Here is a 19,726-nt window from a genome sequence, read left to right as displayed (position 1 = left end):
AGTTGAATGGCATATTTAATGTCCATGTGGGCATTCACGTTTGAAAACTGGTCATCACCAGCAGAAAACTGGACAAAGACTGCACCAAAATTCTTTTTTTTTTTTTTTTTGGTTTTTTGGGCCACACCCGGTAACGCTCAGGGGTTACTCCTGGCTATGTGCTCAGAAGTTGCTCCTGGCTTGGGGGACCATATGGGACACGGGAGGATCGAACCGCGGTCCGTCCAAGGCTAGCGCAGGCAAGGCAGGCACCTTACCTTTAGCGCCACTGCCCGGCTCCCGCACCAAAATTCTTAAATGCAATGCCAAATATCACCAAGAAGGAATGGGAAACAGGTAAAGAAAATTCAGAAATGATCAAGAATGAAGAACAAGGTAATCTTTTGTACAAGAAGCCACAGGTAGGGGTAGAGGGAGTTTGATTTTACACAGTCAATTACATCTTCTCAGCTAAGGTAATAGCAGAGGAGAGACCTGACGGCATAAAAAGGTCAGATATTTATTTAGGGAAGAATTTTCCTAGAAAAACAAGCAGTAAGTGCAAAGTCTTGAGGAAGAAATTGGACCGGGTTGAGCAGTGGGATCCTAGAACTGGATTTTAGAAAATTAGGTTATAGGGCCCGGAGAGATAGCACAGCGGCGTTTGCCTTGCAAGCAGCCGATCCAGGACCTAAGGTGGTTGGTTCGATTCCCGGTGTCCCATATGGTCTCCCGTGCCTGCCAGGAGCTATTTATGAGCAGACAGCCAGGAGTAACCCCTGAGCATCGCCGGGTGTGGCCCAAAAAACAAAACAAAACAAAAAACAAAAAAAAGAAAAAAGAAAAAAAAGAAAATTAGGTTATGCGATGAAGTATGGGGCTGTTTAAATCGGAAATCATTAAACATGCCAACATTTGGGAAGAAGAGTGTGGGGGTCTTTGGGCCACGCTGATGCTCAGGGTTCATTCCCAGAGAAGTGCTTAGGGTCACTTCTTGAGGTGCTGGGAAATCACTAGTAAGGCTGGAGACTGAATCAGGATTAGCAGTATGCAAAGCAACTACCTAAATTCCTGTATTATTATTATTATTATTATTATTATTATTATTATTATTATTATTTGTTTTTTGGGCCACACCCGGTGACACTCAGGGGTTACTCCTGGCTATGCGCTCAGAAGTCACTCCTGGCTTGGGGGACCATATGGGACCCCGGGGGATCGAACCGCAGTCTGTCCAAGGCTAGTGCAGGCAAGGCAGGCACCTTACCTCTAGCGCCACCGCCCGGCCTAACTCCTGTATTATTTCTCCAGATTCAAGGCATGCCAACATTTTACCAGACCTGGAGGTCCAAAGAGCCACACTCATTGTGTGGAACCGAAGAATGCAAAAAGCGGAGAGATAGCATGGAGGTAAAGCGTTTGTTTGGCATGCAGAAGGTCAGTGGTTCAAATCCTGGCATCCCATGTGGTCACCTGAGCCTGCCAGGAATGATTTCTGAGCATAGAGCCAGGAGTAACCCCTGAGTGATGCTGGGTGTGACCCAAAAACAAAAACAAAAAGAAAAGAAAGAAGAATGCAAAAAGACTCACTAGTTGCTACAATGCTTGGAGAAGAGATGACAGTGACTTGGTCCCGAGTATGCGAAAAGTATTTACTGATGCATTTATATGTCAGGTGTAAGAATGATCCAAGCTTTAAGTAACTGGAAGAATGTATCTGTCTTTTATTTGCTTGGATGAGAGGGACGGTGGAAATCAGAAACCTGGGTTTAGGGCCGGGAGAGATAGCACAGTGGCGTTTGCCTTGCAAGCAGCCGATCCAGGACCAAAGGTGGTTGGTTCGAATCCCGGTGTCCCATATGGTCCCCAGTGCCTGCCAGGAGCTATTTCTGAGCAGACAGCCAGGAGTAACCCCTGAGCACCGCCGGGTGTGGCCCAAAAATCAAAAAAGAAAAAGAAACCTGGGTTTAGATTTAGAATGTTCTAATGAAGAGCCTATAGAAAACTCTTTTAAATAGAGATGGTCGTCAGGCAATTGATTGTATAGTTATGGGATATACAAGCGATCCAGCTGGAGATGCAATTTTGGGAGTAGCCAACATTTATTTGAAGGCATAATTAAGTGAACTTGGGAGGAAATATGATCTTATTGAAGGGATACCAGCAAAGAAGTTTGGGACCATCGGTTTGTGGACCTAAGACAACTCACTCCCCGAATTACTGCAGTAAAATAAATATACCTAAAAATAAAAAATTTAAAAAAAATTAAAAAAAATAAAATAAAAAATTAAAAAATAATAATAAAAGTACCTAAAATAAAGACTGTCGGGAGAATTCTGACTTAGTAATGTTGTGAGCAAGGCTGGAATATTAGTACAGCACGTAGGGCATTTGCTAGCAATCCTCTGTATTCCAAATGGACCTCTGAGCACCGCCAGGAGCTCAGTGCTGAGCCAGGAGTATCCCTGAGCATTGCTGGGGTGCGACTCTGAATCAATTAACAAAAGAAAAAAGGAATGCTATAAGGATAGAGAACGAAAGGAGTTCCCTGAGTAGAATCATTCTTTTTCCTTGCATCTCTTTTTATTTTTATTGTTTTTTTGGGTTTTTTTTTTGGGGGGGGGTCACACCCGGCAGTGCTCAGGGGTTACTCCTGGCTCTATGATCAGAAAACGTTCCTGGCAGGCTCAGGGAACCATATGGGATGCCGGGATTCGAACTGCTGTCTTTCTGCATGAAAGGCAAACGCCTTACCTCCATGCTATCTCTCCGGCCCCGTTACTCTCTTTTTTTTAAGAACAGAGCGGGATTCCGATTGCTTGCACATATGGGACAGCCGGACAAGTGTCCGGGATACACAGCACCAAACCTTGAGCCCAGGCGCAAAGGCCCATAAGAACCTACAGAGCCCGGTGGGTGGGCTCTGTCCTTGTGTGGGCGGGGCTCCAGATGCTTCTAACCAATTAGCGTAGTGCACGCGTGGGAAAAACGACTCTCATTTGCCCAAAGGTGGGACGGGCAGCCTGAGCCCACTGCAAGTACTGGGGCCGGAAGACTCACCTCTTGCCTTGCGACGCTCTCAGTGCCTTCACCCCGGGTTTCCTGGCTGCAGGCGCATTTTAGTACACAGTTTTAGTGATAGATAGATGACCCGAAAACTAAGAACCCTCACTGGTTGAACCCATGGGTCGGGCAGGGGTCAAGTGACACAAGGGACCGCGAGGCTATGCGCATGCGTGCACGACACGGATGTTCACGTGGACCCGGAAGCGGAAGTTCCCCTGGATTCCCGTTCCCCCACCTCCAGCGGGCGTCACAGGAGTGGGGCCCAATCCCTTGACGTTCTCCAGCTGATAAAAAACTCAGATGGCAAGATTTTTGCTGGTCCACCCAGGCTTCTTAATGGGCTTCTCAAAACAACGAATTAAATGAATAGGTTTTGCCTATTTCGTGGAAATTCAAATATAGTAGCACAGATTTTTTTATTTTATTTTTAAAGCTCGGTGATAAAGCAGACTTTTATTTACTACAGTAAGATCCAAATACAGAATAAAATCTAAGGCAATGCATTTTAGATTTCCAGAGTAGAAAACTTAGTTTTGGAAATAAAAATAGGCTATACTTTGTTTTTAAGCGATAGAAACTTGGTTGCATAGCTTAAAATCATAAGCTTAAAAACATTCCATTGATGATTTGACAAATTGACTTTCATTGATTTATTTTCTGATAATCCTATTCGTTATTCCTTTAAGCTTTGTCAGAGTCAGTAATATACAGTAAATTTGTTATATGCTTCCAAGGCTGGGAAGTGGGAGGGAAACTGGAGACAGTGATGAAGTAAAAGGGAAATTGGTGGTGACTGGCCTCAGAACACTAAGCTTGAAACGACTCTTATTACGAACAACTGTAAACAGCAGGATCTTATATTTGGAGAGGGGATCACAACTGGCGGTGATTCAAGGATTATTCCTGGTTCTGCACTCAGTAATTAACTCTTGAAGCTCCTGAGGGCGAGACCATGAATATACGGTGGCGAGGCATGGATCAGTGGCATGTAAGGCCAATGTTCTACTCGCTGCATTAATATTCACATACACAGGCTATTTATATAAAGCCACTTCCCAGAATGCCGCGTTCCGGAAGTTGTCACGTTCCGGAAGTTACCGCTTTCAGGGCGGTCACGCTGGTTTCAGGCTCTGTCGCCCGTCTACTCGTCCCCCGGAGGAAGACGAAGCTGGCTCTCCAGCTCCAAAGCCAAACAAACAGAGGGGGATGCAGTTATGGGCGCTGTCGCCGCGGGTGAGTCCCGGTTCCCGCTTCCTGTCATCACACCACGAGCGTCCCGCGCTAGCTGTCATCCGAAGAGCCTTGGAGGTCTGACCCTCTCGGCCAGGCCTCTCTTTAAGCACGTCATCCGGGGCATTTATCCACTCCGGGGTTCTCATTGGCTGCTTGGCCTGTCAGTTTCCGGAGTTGGCCAATGAACGGCCGCGACTGGCCGTCCTTGCCTACAAGTCCCCGCCCCTGTGGGTCGTGAGTTGCTAGGGCATCTTGGGAGGTGTGGCAGGAACTGCGCTGCTTTTGGACACCCTGAGGATTGGAGCTGGCTTTGCGGCCATGTGTGCATGCTAATGGGTGGTTGAAGACGCAGGATCTGTCACCTAACCTGTTCAGTACTCTTAGGGTAGTAATCTGCACAAAACTCGAAAGCCCTGCTTGAGACCTGCTGACATAGTTTTTCTGGACGCTTTCATTTATTTCATGGAACCCAACTGAGATGAGTAAGACTCGCTTTGATTTAATCTATTACTCCACCTTAGTTTTTGATTTAATGTCTCGCCTGATGATGCATTGATGTTTTACTACTGCTGACTGTCCTCTCCGATCTCTCTTTAGATGTATCGCAGCTATTTAGATATTTAGTGGATCTCTGTTCACAGCATGGAAGGGACCCCTTGACTGGCCTCTGTTAGCAGTAATTACAGTTCGTCTTTCTTTCACTTTTTCCTTTGGAGTCTTTGCTTTGGGACTTGCAATCCCCGGCGTCAGATTTGCTAGGATTCCTAGTCTGCACGCAGCATCCGACTTCATTCTTGTTCTTTCATTTTTCTTTTTCATCATGCTTGCTTTATTCTTTGGTATCTACTTTTACCCCTTGTAATCAAGCCTTTATGCCCCAGGTACGAGTCTCATTTTCGATTTCAACGCCCTAAGTATTCGTGGACGTCTGCCTCTGCCTTAACACCACGCTAGACGCTGTAGGCAAGACAGAAGGTATGCCTAAATCCTATGCTTTTTTATGCAAGCTTTCTGTTGCAGATAGAGAAATAGCATAGAGCCTGGTAGAGATTTAAGAAGCAGCCTTTGATAGGGGAGAAAAGACTGCTTTACTGGGGAACTTCTGTTGAGAAACTTTTCTGAAGTACAATGGTTGTCTATACCTCAGAAATGAAGAGCAGGGCCCGGAGAGTTAGCACAGCGGCGTTTGCCTTGCAAGCAGCCGATCCAGGATCAAAGGTGGTTGGTTCGAATCCCAGTGTCCCATATGGTCCCCCGTGCCTGCCAGGAGTTATTTCTGAGCAGACAGCCAGGAGTAACCCCTGAGCACCGCCGGGTGTGGCCCAAAAACAAAAACAAAAACAAAAACAAAAAAAAAAAAAGAAGAAGAAATGAAGAGCAAGGAAGATTGGTAACATTTGAGTAAATACAGAGGAACAGAGGCATAGCAGAGAACACCGCTGTCAGGGAGCAGAAGTCTAGGGCAGGACTGGAGGGTGCAGAAGAGACTGATTGACTGGAATGAAGAAACTAATGGTCTCCACTCCAGAAATCTGCTTGAGTTCACTCTCACTCTTTGAGTTGTCATCATTTTGTTTGTTTCTTGTCTCTTTTAGTTGTTTTGAAAATCCTTTGAGTAATGTTTATGACAGTTTGGAAGTTCAAAAACATTTCTTTCCTTTTGGGGGAGAGCACACCCAGCAACTCTTAAGGATTACTCCTGGCTCTGCACTTAGAAATTACTTCTGGCAGACTTGGGGAACCATATAGGGTGCCGGGATTAAACCTGGGTCGGCATTTTGCAAGGCACAATGCCCTACCTGCTTTGCCCCTTTCAGGCCCCCAACATTATTTCTTTTCTTCTTTTTTTTTTTTGTTTTTGTTTTTGTTTTTGGACCACACCCGTCGGTGCTCAGGGGTTACTCCTGGCTCTGTGCTCAGAAATTGCTCTTGGCAGACACAGAGGACCATATGGGATGCCAGGAATCAAACTAGATTTGTCCCAGGTTGACTGTGTACAAGGCAAATGCTCTGCTGCTGTGCTTATTGCTTTACCCCTTTCCCCCCAGCATTTTTTATCAAAAGTTTAATGTGGTTTTTGAGCCACACCTGCCAATTCTTAGGGCTTACTCTTAGATTTATGCTGTCCTGTAATCACTCCTGATGGGCTTGAAGGATCATATGGAATGCTGGGGGATCTCATCCCCAGATAGACTTGGGCCAGGCCCTACCTGTTGTACCCTCTCCAGCCCCATCAGTGCATTTTATAAAGGATTGTATATGCAAAGATTTGGAGATCAGACTTGGAAACTATTCAGTGCTTTCAGTGTTTAGGGGATCACAGACTTGGAAACTATTCAGTACTTTCAGTGTTTAGGGGCTCAGACTAGGAAACTATTTAATGTTTTCAGTCAAGATACTAATATAATGAAAATGCATATTGAAAGCTCTCTCTAGGATACCACATTGATTAGAGGGAGTTAAAATGGAAACAAGTACTTGGATACTATTTTTAGTCCTAAAGCTTTTTTTTTTTTTTTTTTTTTTTTTTTTTTTTTTTTTTTTTTTTTTTTTGTGGTTTTTGGGTCACTCCCGGCAGTGCTCAGGGGTTACTCCTGGCTCCATGCTCAGAATTGCTCCTGGCAGGCACAGGGGACCATATGGGACGCTGGGATTCGAACCGATGACCTCTTGCATGAAAGGCAAACGCCTTACCTCCATGCTATCTCTCCAGCCCCAGTCCTAAAGCTTTTAAGATAAGTAAATTATGTTAAATTACCTTTAGGGTGAGAATAAGAAATTTACTTTGTTTTATATGTCTCCATATGGTTTGTGTTCACTTGTCAGATAATGTATTTTATAAACACAAACACAGACCTTGTTTTATTTAAGATATCCTGAGAAAAGTTAATCATTTTTGGAAGTCATTTAGCATAAAAATTTGTGTTTTGAGGCAACTCCCAGTTTTGCTCTCAGTTCTACTTTGGGGGGGGGGGTTTTCTTAGCTTTCATAGGTGCTTGGGGAACCATGTGGTTGGTCATGGGAATTGAAGACTTGACAAGCTCATAGTGACATTAATTGGGAAATATTTACTTAACTTCATGTTCATTGATCTATTTTTCACTTATACAGTCAGAATTTTAATAGTCATCCTAGGAAAAATAACTTAGATATGTTAAGTGATTTTGACACTAAGTTATAAAGTGTGTCAAATACAACTTTCCAAAATTATCTCTATTAAAGGCTTCTGGGTACTTCCAGTATTTTTTTAGAGTGGATGTGTAGCTAGATTTGTCATCGTCTTTCAAAGCGAGCTTGGAAATTAAGAGATAAAATATTTGACAGTGGAGTTATGACTAGTTTTCACCTAATATACATAAGGAATCCTTGTATCCAAACTCTATAATATCAGCATAAGGGTTTGGTTTGGGTTGGTTTGGTAAGTTTTTATATCCTATTTAGGAAATTACAAAATTTTGGGGCCAGTGAGGTGGCGCTAGAGGTAAGGTGCCTGCCTTGCAAGCGCTAGCCAAGGAAGGACCTTGGTTCGATCCCCGGCATCCCATACAGTCCCCCCAAGCCAGGGGCGATTTCTGAGTGCTTAGCCAGGAGTAGCCCCTGAGCACCAAACGGGTGTGGCCCCAAAAACAAAATAAATAAATAAATAAATAAATAAATAAATAAATAAATAAATAAATAAAAAAGGAAATTGCAAAATTTTGCACCTATAGTTTGGCTTTGGGCCACACTTGGCAATGTTCTTGCTCTGCATTCAGGTGGTGGTCAGGGGTCCATATGATATGCCAGGGGGTGAAACTTGAGTCAGCCACACCCAAGGCAAGTGCTGTACTATATCTCCAGTTCCCAGAATTTTATATTTTATTTAGACTAAATGACCAATTCAGTTTGAATTGACTCAGAGCTAAGAAAATAAAGGACATTTTCTTAGATTCAAACATCTCTCCATAATCCTACATTATGTACTGAGAAGTTGAATGCCTAATAATTTAGAGTACGCTGAGAAAGAAGACACTGGGATCAATATCCTAAGCTTTAGAAAGTAGGGACAGTACTATTGTTCATTTTGAAGTTCTTACTGAAAACTAAGTGTGTGTGTCCTTTTTATATTATACAGTGTGACAGATTTGAAATAACACGTGGCTTGCTTCTATAACTGCGTATTAGAGAACTATGATCTATATTTTTTGTGTCCTTTTGTCAAAAAAAAGCTAACTCTTTTTGTTTGTGTGTGTGTGTGTTTTTAGGTAGTTATTCCGTGTCAGTAATTAATCCATAAAGTGCCAACATGGGAAAGAAACGGACAAAGGGAAAAACTGTTTCAACTGATGATTCTTCTGAAATTTTAGGTATTTTTCACCAGCTGAATTGCTAATATAATGTTTTCTTCCTAAAATGACATGTCTTTTAGTATGAGAGGAACATATTCATTGCTGTTCTTTAGTAATTTGTCTTTTGAGTTAATATTTTATGTCTACATGTTATTGTCTTTGATATTTTTAAGATGGTGTTCCATTGATATAAAAAACCATAGATGCACATTTCATTTCATTCCATTTCTCTAGGTAATCTACTGCTGTACATTTATGTACACTTCAACTTTTCCATCCCATTGTCTTAGCACAGATCCTAGAACTAAAAGTATAGAATTCAGTGGGAGAAATATTTTTAAATCTTTTGGGTTTTTCTGCTAAGTTGCTCTTCAGAAGTATTTTAGTAATTTATAGGCCCTCTAGTAGCATAATAAAATGCCCCATTCTCTTGTCAAAAGCTTTGTTGGGTTAATAGCTGAAAAAGTGCATTTTTCTACTTTGGTTTTATTTACTTTAGTACTTACTGGGTGAGATTCAGTAGTTTTGCCACATATTTTTGTTATTATTTGTTTTTGTTTTGGAGCCACATTCAGCAGTGATCTGGGCCTAATTTTGGCTCTTCATTCAGGGATATGGGGGATCATATAGGGTGTATGGGATCAAATCCAGGTAGGCTGCATTGTTCTATCACTTTAGCCCTGAATAAATTTATTTTTGAAGTTCAAATGAAGGGTAGTTTTTTTTTTTTTATATTAACTGAATGAAACTCTGTGTATTCCTTTATTTGTTTTCCTAGAACCTATATGCAAACATCTTAGAAAAGGACTGGAACAAAGTAATCTGAAAAAGAATTTAGTGAATGTGGAATGGAATATTTGCCAAGATTGTAAGACGGACAATAAAGTAAAAGATAAATCTGAAGAAGAATCGGAAGAAAACCCTTCAGTTTGGCTTTGTCTTAAGTGTGGCCATCAGGTATGCTTAGAGTTTGGTCAATTTGTGACTCTAGAAACTTGAAATTTGATGTAGACAGTATTACCTAATTACACAAGATACATAACTAAGATGCAGATGATGATCTGTGTGTAGGTGGTTTATTGAGCCATATTCTTGGGTACCACGCCAGAGAAGTGTAAAAGGAGACAATTTCACAGAGGGATAAACTGAATTAAGACACAATGTTGCAAGATCTCTACTCTTCCCTAGTAAACTCGAACTTCCAGAGAGGGCTGGGATGGAGTCAAGTGACCAGGCCTTTGAACTGACACATTTGGTCTTCTGATATAGTCGGCCTTGGAGAGATAGCAAACGCGGGCAAGTCAGAACCTTTCTGCTGTGTTGTGAGTTATCAGGCCACATTCCTGGCAGCTATTGGGATGAGTATCTTGACTTTGAAGTAAGGGTACATGGGTAGCAGAACAGTATACAGGTACTGCCATGATGCTAAAGGTGAGTCTTAGGGCTAGAGTGAGAATACAGTGGTAAGGCATTTGCCAGGCAGCTGACCCAGGTTTGATCCCCAGTATCCCTGATGATTTCTGAGTACAGAGCCTGAAGTACTCCGAAGCACTGATTGGTATGGTCCCCCAACCAAACAGGGCTGGAAAGAGTGTAGTGGGTAGAACACTTGCCTTGCCTATGGTCCCAGAGCTTCGTCAGGAGTGACTACTAAGTGCAGAGCCAGGAGTAACTCCTGAGCACTGCCAGTTATGGCCCCTAAACAAAAACAACAAAAAAAATGAGTCTCAGTTATCTTGAATGGTAACAAATTGAGATTATGTTTAGGAAACTGGGCAACTGTATAGAACTGTCATGATGCTTCAAGGTGACGCAGAAGAAAATATTAGAAAAAAAAGTTTTTTTAGTTAAACTTTTTAAATGAGATTATTAAAGTTCACATGCAGTTTAAGAATCCTAGATGCGGGGCTGGAGAGATAGCATGGAGGTAGGGCATTTGCCTTACAAGCAGAAGGACGGTGGTTCGAATCCTGGCATCCCATATAGTCCCCTGAGCCTGCCAGGAGCGATTTCTGAGTGTAGAGCCAGGAGTAACCCCTGAGTGCTGCCGGGTGTGACCCAAAAAACAAACAAACAAACAAAAAGAATCCTAGATGCTTCTAGATTTTGCCTAGTTAACCTCAATGGTGTTGTTTTACAGTCTAATGTCATATCAAGATTTTAACTTGATACAATTTATTAGTTCTTATCAGATCTCCCCACATCTCTGTGCATGTATGTCTATACACACACATACACTTGTGTCTCTACCTCAGTTAATGTCTGTAAGATTTTGCCAACTGTATAGGAAGAGATATACATCACCAGAATCATGATCCATAGAATTCTAAGGGTGTCTATTTTTGCCCCTTCATGCCCATATCCACCTCCCACTATAATTTTTCTATCTAGTCTTTAACAACCAGCAAATCTGTTCCTTATTTCTAAAATTATGTTACTTCAAAATGTTATGTAGTGAAAGAATTCATTATTAAACATATTAAATTGATGGAATCTAAGGTTCATCAAAGTTGTGTATCAGCAGTTTCTTCTTCTGTCCTTCCTACCTACCTACCTATCTACTTGCTGATTGATTGACCAAGGACCTTATACTTTGAATTATATGCTTTACTTCTGAGCTACACCTCTGGCCCACTTCATCCTTATATTAAGCACTATTTTAGGCAGAGTTGTACAACTGCTAGACATTCACCTTTCAGAGGATACCTAGACTTCTCCCCACTTTTTTTTAATAGGTGGGCCATACCACGTAGAGCTGGGGCTACTCCCAGCTAGGGCAGGTCACTCCTGGCAGTGCTTGGGGACCTTGTGGTACCTGGGATCAAACCCAAGTCTCATGCCTGCAAAGCCTACACTCGGCCTGTTTCCCTACTTTTCCAGCCTTGATATCAGTATTGGGAAATTATAAATAATACAGCTCCAACAAACATTGGTGTACATGTTTTGGTATGAACTTACAATTTCATTTCTCTGGGAAAAAATATTGAAGAGTGCAAATGTTAGGTCAAATGATAATTGAAAATGTTATATTTTAAGAAACTGCCAAGGGCTACAGGTAATATGGGGTAAAGGTGCTCATCTTGCATGTGGCTGGTCTGTGTGATCCCTGGTACCACATGGTTCTCTGACTCCTGGGTTCAGCTACGAAGACTCTTAGCACTGCTGGGAATGCCATGGATGCCTCAGATTTCAACAGGATCTCCTTGGTAACTTTGGGACTACCAGGCCAGGAAGCACTGTAGCTTCAGGCTAACTAATTTCAAAAAATTAATTTTTAAAATTATGCTTTGGGGCCATACTCAAGTGGTACTTAAGAGGTAATCCTGTCACTGTGTCAGGAATCACTCTGGGTGGGATTCAGGAGTTGAGACTATGGGCTGCAGGAGATTAAACCTGGGTAAACTGAATGCAAGGCAAGCACCCTACCCACAGTACTATTTGGTCGATAAGGTCTTTATTTTTTAAATTTTAAGTGACAGTTTCTAGATTATGAATTTTCTCTTTGTGTAGTGGGGTTTGTGACTTGGCTATTTGTGATTCTAATGTTTTTTTTCTCCCTGACCTTATTCTGGATTTTTTTTTTTAGGGCTGTGGTAGAAATTCTCAGGAGCAGCATGCCTTGAAGCACTATATGACACCAAGATCAGAACCTCATTGTTTGGTCCTTAATTTGGACAACTGGAGTGTATGGTGAGTTTTAGCTCATAAACCCACTTGACTGGAAATTAAATTACTGGAGAATGGAGTTGTTTGAAATGTTAAAGGGATAGTGAGAAGTTTTATACAATTGTAGTATTTGTGTAAATACCATCAATTTTGGACAATAATTAGAAATGTAATGTTATGTTTAGTATTTTACTAACACAAAAATTATAAGGGATAGAACATACTCCTCCTGTCATATTATGAAGTATATGTAGGGTTTTTAATTTAAAGAAATGGAGCACTCCAATTAAATTTTAGGTCAGTTGAGACTACAGTAAAAGTTGGTAATAAATTCACACAAAAACAAGGGTTAAGTTGGTGTGTTTATTTCTTGTACTCTCTAAGGAATTTTCACATCTTTAAGAACTAATAAATTTGTAAAATGTGTTTTGGTGATATGGTAGTTATCTTAAAATATGCATTAAAAATATTTGGGGCCGGAGAGATAGCACAGCAGCTTGCCGATCCACGACCTAAGGTGGTTGGTTTGAATCCAGGTGTCCCATATGGTCCCCCATGCCTGCCAGGAGCAATTTCTGAGCCAGGAGTAACCCCTGAACTCCACTGGGTGTGGCCTAAAAACAAAACAAAACAAAACAAAGAAACAAAAAAGGTCCATGGAGCCTGCCAGGGGGGATTTCTGAGAGTAGAACCAGGAGTTAACCCCTGAGCACTGCTGGGTGTGGCCCCAAAACAAAACAAACAAACAAACAAAAAGTCCACCAAGCCTGCCAGGGGCTATATCTGAGCATAGAACCAGGAGTAATCCCCCCCCAGCACTGCTGGGTGTGACTCCCCCCAAAACAAACAAACAAAAACTGTTTGACTTTGTTTCAAATTGTCATTTCAATAACATTTATTTTTCCCCACCATAATTATATAAAATTATATTTGTGCTAACCTTACCCATAATATATAGATGTTTTATTTTATTTTCTCCAATAAGATAATTTCTTGGTTGTACCTTTTTCCGAAATTACAGTGTGACTCCCTTTTTATATGTCAGTTCTTCATTTTTTTTTCTCTTTGTGATCTTTTGGAACATAGGTGTTACATATGTGATGAAGAAGTACAGTATTGTAGTTCAAATCGTTTGGGTCAGGTGGTTGATTATCTTAGAAAACAAGCTGGTATTGCCACTTCAAAACCAGGTAAAAATGACTTATTTCTCACTCTCTAACGTTGATTTATGGGCTTCCTGATTTGGTAGATTTGCTGTGCTGCATAAGTTGCATATAGGCAAAATGCAGAACTATTTGAAACTGCAGAACTATTTAATTTTTTAATAATTTGAAATAGTGAGAGGAATCAGAGAGATCATATAGGGATTAAAATTCTGGTCTTGAGTTCAGCTGATTCTGCTTGCCCTTTGCACCACTTACTTCTGAGTACTTCTGGGTGTGTCCTGATGTTCCCTGATCAGGGTCTGATATGTTGTAGTGGCACCCCTCTCTCCCCACCCTGTGTTCACACAATAAATCATAGACCCCAAGTGAGGCTAGAGAGCCTTTGAGAAATAAGATATGGAGAGTCCAGACTGGGTTTGGGCCGTAAAGCTTTGTTCCCGTTCTCTGACACCGGGAGTGATACTTGCAAAATATTTTTGGCCAAGTTAGAACTGTTTATTTCTAAGTTCAGGACTGTGTTTGTCGTAGTTTTGGGGGCCACATCAGGTAGTGTGCAGGTACTACCTCTAAATTTGGAAATGAGGACTGCAGAGATGGTCTTGAGTTAGGACACTCCTGTGTGAGTTCTGACTCAACTCCAGAGTCTGGGTTCCCAGGGCTACACCAGCAATGTTTGGAGGCCTCCAGGGCTTCAGGGAGAGATGCTCCGGCAACCCTGTGGTGCTTGGGATATAGCAGGGGTGGCTGCATGCGAGGCATTTGCTCTAACCTCAGCACTGTCTCTGGCCCACCAGGGTGTGTGTTTGACATATAGACTCTATTTAAATTTTTTTTCTCGGGGTCTAATAAATGCCTCAGGGACTAAAGTGACTATGACAAGTGTGCAGTTCCAGGTACTACAGCGACCCTGATAGAGCCGGCTCTGGGATCCCCTGGAGAGAGAAAAAAGTCTTTTGCCCTGTCATCTTTTTTTATTTTTCAATGTGTTTGGGCCACACCCAGTGATGCTTAGGGGGTACTTCTGGCTTTGAGCTCAGGAATTATTCCTGGATGCTTTTGGGGATCATATGGGATATATGGGATGCTGGAGATCAAATCTGAGTCAGCCACATGCCAAGCAAATGCCCTATCCTTTTATTCTCTTTTCAGTCTTGTGGCCACACTCTTAACTCTGTTACTTTATTGCTCACACTTAGCTTACATTTGCTTTATTGCTCACATTTTAGGAGGTGGGGGACACAACTGGCCATAATCAAGTCTTATTCCTGGCTCTTAGGTTAAGGGGTTACTCCAGATAGTATTGAGGGAAGTGGAGGGTCTGAGGGCCACGCCTAGTGGTGCTTCACAGTGTGGAGGTGTATATTTTAGTGGTAGTTTATAATATTAGGAAACATTTAAAGGCAAAGTGTTGGTAAAAATAAATTCTATTGGTAGAATTGTGTGTTGGTATGGTTATATTACATATTTTTCTAAATTTTTCTCTTTTTTTTTAAGCAGCAAAAGATACTGGGAATATGGAACTTGAAAATAAAAAATTAGAAAAGGAGAGTAAAAATGAACAAGAGAGAGAAAAAAAGGAAAACATGACTAAAGAAAATCATTCCATGAATTCTCCTCAAATAACTGTTAAAGGACTCAGTAATTTGGGAAACACTTGTTTCTTCAATGCGGTTATGCAGGTGCCAGTAAACTTTTTCACCTCTAAAAAAAAAAGTTTTCTTCCTATAATATTGTATTTTTGTTTATTTAACATTAGGCTCACCTCACACAAACAAGTATAGGTGATTGCATGAGATTGGATGATGAGAAGAGAATCACTCTTTGCAGTGATAAATAAGCTCAGAATTGCTTTTCTTTTTTGGTTGATACTTGGTTGTCTTCTGGAATTACTTTCACAAGTGTGCAAGAGACCGTGCAGTGCTGGGGTTTGAACCTGGGGCTCCGATATACTGTGTCTGTACTCCAGTCCCCTGACTCAGAACTGAAATATATATGAGTCAAATAGACTGGTCAGATAAGCACACCATAACTTTTTGTGTCCCAGGACAGATACAATAAAGGCTTTAGTATTGGTGATGATTTTCATTTTGCTAGATTAAATGTTAAAGTAATAGTCGAATCTTTTATTTTCCCTTTGATGATTGTTCTTTTTCCATCCTGATTTCCAGAATTTGTCACAAACACCAGTGCTTAGAGAACTACTAAAAGAAGTGAAAATGTCTGGAACAATTGTAAAAATTGAACCTCCTGATTTAGCACTAACAGTATGTACTTTAGTGTTTTTGTTTTATAGTCAGTAATTTTCCTCTGAAAAGTTTTGCCAGATTATTTTAAAGAGTTATTTGGCTCTTGTTTCCAACTTTCTAGCTTGTTTTGCTTCTGGCCACCTTACTAAACATTTCTAAGTTAATACAGTATAAGCAAAGTATTTTCTGCTGTGCAAGAGTGATTTCTTTCTTGAAAATATTCTGAATATTTGGTTATTTCTAGGCATTTGACATAAGGAATGAGTGCATTGATTTTTTTTTAGATTTTTTAAGGTGACTTCACTTGTGTAACTAGATTGCCTATTTTCGTTTTATTTTGTGTCCTCCTTTTCAGTTCTTACATAATATAAGGTTCAAGATATTGTGAAACTAAATGAGTAGGACTGAATTGTTATTAAAACAATCTCCGACCCTAAAGTGTCTGTCTGTCTGTCTTTCTGTGTCTCTCTTTCTCTCTCCATTTAAGAGAGGAATTGCTGTCTGAGGAGCATTAGCAGTAGTAGGTTGAGGGGTTGCAGATGATCAAATTGATGATCCCTAAATTTGACTGAGGAATATAATTTCTATTCCCATATTCAGGAACCATTAGAAATAAACCTTGAGCCTCCTGGCCCTCTTACTTTAGCTATGAGCCAGTTTCTTAATGAGATGCAAGAAACCAAAAAGGGAATCGTGACTCCTAAAGAACTCTTTTCTCAGGTCTGTAAAAAGTGAGTATCTGCTTTGATTGTGCTTTCGGTGCATCAGTAGGATGCTAAAAAATAATATTAAAAAAATAATAACAGTAAATCCATATATATGTATAGATACAAATACATATATATTGCAACATGGTTTTTGAAATTTGGATTTAAAATGTGCATTATGTAAAAGTTAAATTTGCTGATAGTATCTTTAGCCTAATAATAGTAAGAAAAAAATTTTGATAAATTCGGCCATGTCAAGATTTGTGATCTGATCCTGATGTCCTGTGTTTTGGTGGACTCACTGTTGCATCTTGTCTTTTCTTCACAGAGCAGTGCGCTTTAAGGGCTATCAACAGCAGGATAGCCAGGAGTTACTTCGTTACTTGTTGGATGGAATGAGAGCAGAAGAACACCAAGTAAGCAGACTTGACTAGTGTATTTTTAAATTTTTTTCAAGTTTCCTCTCCCCTGATGTTTGTCTTGAGGGTCGTTTAAGATATGAAAATTCGTTATTGAAGCCATATATTTAAAAAGGTATTTTGAAGGGCCAAAGAGGTACTATAGTGAGCAAGTCTCTTGCCTTGCAAGTGGCTGACTGAGTTGATCCCAGCACTGCCAGGAGTGAGCCCTTGAGTACTCTTTGAGTACTGCTGGGTATGGTTCCGAAACAAAAAGGTTTTATTTTTTATTTTTTGGTTTCTGGGTAACACCCTGCTGTGCTCTGGGGACATCAATATGATATGCCGGGATTCGGACCACTGTCAGTATTTGGTCAGCCCATGCAAGGGCAAACGTCCTACCACTGTGCTGCCTCTCATGTCCCCAAAAGGTTTTTTGATATCCTTTTTAACCTTTCTGTTTGTTCGTTTTTGGGCCATACCCACTAATGGTTAGGGATCATTCCTGGGAATGCTTGGGGATCATATGGGGCTGCTTGTAAGGTAAATGCCCTATCTGTTGTACTATCGCTCTGGTCCCATTTTTGTTTTGCTTTGTTTTTGTTTTGTTTTGTTGTTTTGGGTGGGTGGGGGGGTCACACCTGGCAGCACTCAGGGGTTACTCCTGGCTCTATGCTCAGAAACCGCTCCTGGCAGGCTTGGGGGACCATATGGGATGCTGGGATTCGAACCACCGTCCTTTTGCATGCAAGGCAAACACACTATGTCCATGCTATCTCTCCAGTCCCGATCCCATTTTTAACCCATTTTTTTGTTTGTATTTTGTTTTTTTGTTGTTTTTGTTTTTTGTTTTTTTGGGCCAGTGACGTTCAGGGGTTACTCCTGGCTATGCACGCAGAAATCGCTCCTGGCTTGGGGGACCATATGGGATGCCGGGGGAATTGAACTATGGTCCGTCCTAGGCTAGTGCAGGCAAGGCGGGCAAGGCAGACAAGGCAGACAGATGCCTTACTGCTGTGAGACTGCTCTGGCCCCAATTTTTTACCATATTTTAAAAGTAAAGAAAATAATTTAGGAAAATAGAGTCAGTGACAGGAAGAAGTACATATTGTGAGTTGTAAAGTAGGCATTAAAGAATACAGCACCAATTTGGTTTTGCAAGTATCTGTGAGGGTCCCTACAGGAAATTCTCAGGTAGTCTAATGCCTCTCCCAGTGATACTCGATTCTCTGCCAACTGGCCCATGATTCAAGGAATTAGGTTGGCCATAGGCACAGTGAGATAATACAGCAACCACTGTACTATTTATGGCCCTTTACTTAGGTTGATTGTTTTACTCATTAGTATGCATAAAAAGAACTAAAAGTGATTCTTCTTTCCATGATGCTATTTGATATATGTAGCATTATTGTTCTCTTAAGACTATATCCAGAGAACTGCAAGATACTGGAAAATGTTTTTTCTTTAAACAATTCTGTTTGAGTAGATGCTTACTCTTATCTGTCTATGAGTTTACCAGCTTTATAAATTTAGAAGGTATTTTCATTTGGTAAGAATCAAGGACTATGGGACCCGGAGAGATAGCACAGCAGCGTTTGCCTTGCAAGCAGCCGATCCAGGACCAAAGGTGGTTGGTTCGAATCCCGGTGTCCCATATGGTCCCCCGTGCCTCCAGGAGTAACCCCTAAGCACCACCGGGTGTGGCCCAAAAACAAACAAACAAACAAACATAAAAAGAATCAAGGACTATTTGTTGCATTTGAAATTTTTTTGTTAATTACAAGGATAAAAGCAGTGTATATGGGGGTGTGACTATAATTAATAATAGTACTAATAAATACTTTATTTTTTGGATGGGGGCTATACCTGGCAGTGCTCCAGGGTTACTCCTGGCTATATACTCTGGAATTACTCCTGGCATTCTTTGGGGGATCTTATGGGATGTTGGAGATCAACCCAGGTTGGCCACTTGTAGGACAAGAACCCTACCCACTGTACTATCTCTTCATCCATCCTAATAATTAATACATATTTTGCTCTTACGTTGTTTTTTGGTTTTGGGTTTTCATTTTTTTGGATTTTGGCCCATACCCAGCATGTTTAGAGATCACTCCTGGTGAGATTGGGATGCTATGATTCCAAGTATGGAACTCGGGTTCCTGCACACTGTACTATTTATTGCTCTAGCCCATAGTTTGCTCTTATTTTATGTTAAAAACTCATCTAGTATGTGAATAATTTGACTCAGTTCTCACATTCTGCATTCTCCCTTTCTAGATCTAAACCTTTATTTAAACCACATTCAGTACCTAATTCAAGATCTCCTAGTAATTGCTAACCTTTGAACACTGGGGTCTTTCCATGTAGCTCTTACTTATCCACAGTATGTAATTAGAACATATTTCAGTGGCCTTTCCAAAGGCAGCTTTGAAAATTTTGGTTTGGATAAGTTAAAACAATTTTTTTTGGTGTTTTGTTTTGGGGATACACTCAGAGCTTACTCCTGGCTCTGTGCTCAGGGATAACACCTGCAAGGCTCCGGGAAACCATATGGGATGCTGGGATCAAACCAGGACAGCTGCTTGCAAGGCAAGTGCTCTCCCCACTGTACTATTGCTCATAATCTAAATTTTCTTTTTGTGGGGCAAGGTCTTACTCTTCTGTGCTTGGCAGTTCCTCAGCTCTTTGCTCAAGGGTTGCTCCCCTATAGTTTTGGGGATTGAGCATGTGCATGTATAGGTTAAACTTTTTTTTGGGGGGGCATCACTCAGTGATATTCAGGGGTTATACTTCTGGCTATGCGCTCAGAAATTGCTCCTGGCTTGGGGGACCATATAGGATGCCAAGGATCAAACTGCAGTCTGTCCTAGGCTAGCACAGGCAGGGCAGATGCCTTACTGCTTGCTCCACCATTCCAGCCCCATAGGTTAAACTTT

At 41.2% G+C, this 19,726-nt stretch overlaps 1 protein-coding gene across 1 annotated transcript in view; it reads left to right on the top strand.

Moving 5' to 3' along the window:
- The first annotated feature begins 4,558 nt into the window (after positions 1–4,558).
- USP16 (ubiquitin specific peptidase 16) overlaps positions 4,559–19,726 on the top strand; it is a 32,096-nt gene continuing 16,928 nt past the window's right edge. Inside the window, exons 1-10 of the mRNA XM_049785761.1 lie at positions 4,559–4,760; positions 5,160–5,253; positions 8,528–8,625; positions 9,386–9,564; positions 12,194–12,297; positions 13,360–13,463; positions 14,934–15,118; positions 15,608–15,703; positions 16,286–16,416; positions 16,721–16,808. Of these exons, the coding sequence (XP_049641718.1) occupies positions 8,565–8,625; positions 9,386–9,564; positions 12,194–12,297; positions 13,360–13,463; positions 14,934–15,118; positions 15,608–15,703; positions 16,286–16,416; positions 16,721–16,808 (948 nt within the window). The 5' untranslated portion in view covers positions 4,559–4,760; positions 5,160–5,253; positions 8,528–8,564. The remainder of the gene's footprint in view (positions 4,761–5,159; positions 5,254–8,527; positions 8,626–9,385; positions 9,565–12,193; positions 12,298–13,359; positions 13,464–14,933; positions 15,119–15,607; positions 15,704–16,285; positions 16,417–16,720; positions 16,809–19,726) is intronic.

Source organism: Suncus etruscus, chromosome 13, assembly GCF_024139225.1.
Source record: "Suncus etruscus isolate mSunEtr1 chromosome 13, mSunEtr1.pri.cur, whole genome shotgun sequence".
Taxonomy (NCBI): Eukaryota; Metazoa; Chordata; class Mammalia; order Eulipotyphla; family Soricidae; genus Suncus; species Suncus etruscus.
The sequence above is the reverse complement of the archived record's forward strand: the minus strand, read 5'-3'. Positions and strand labels throughout refer to the sequence as shown.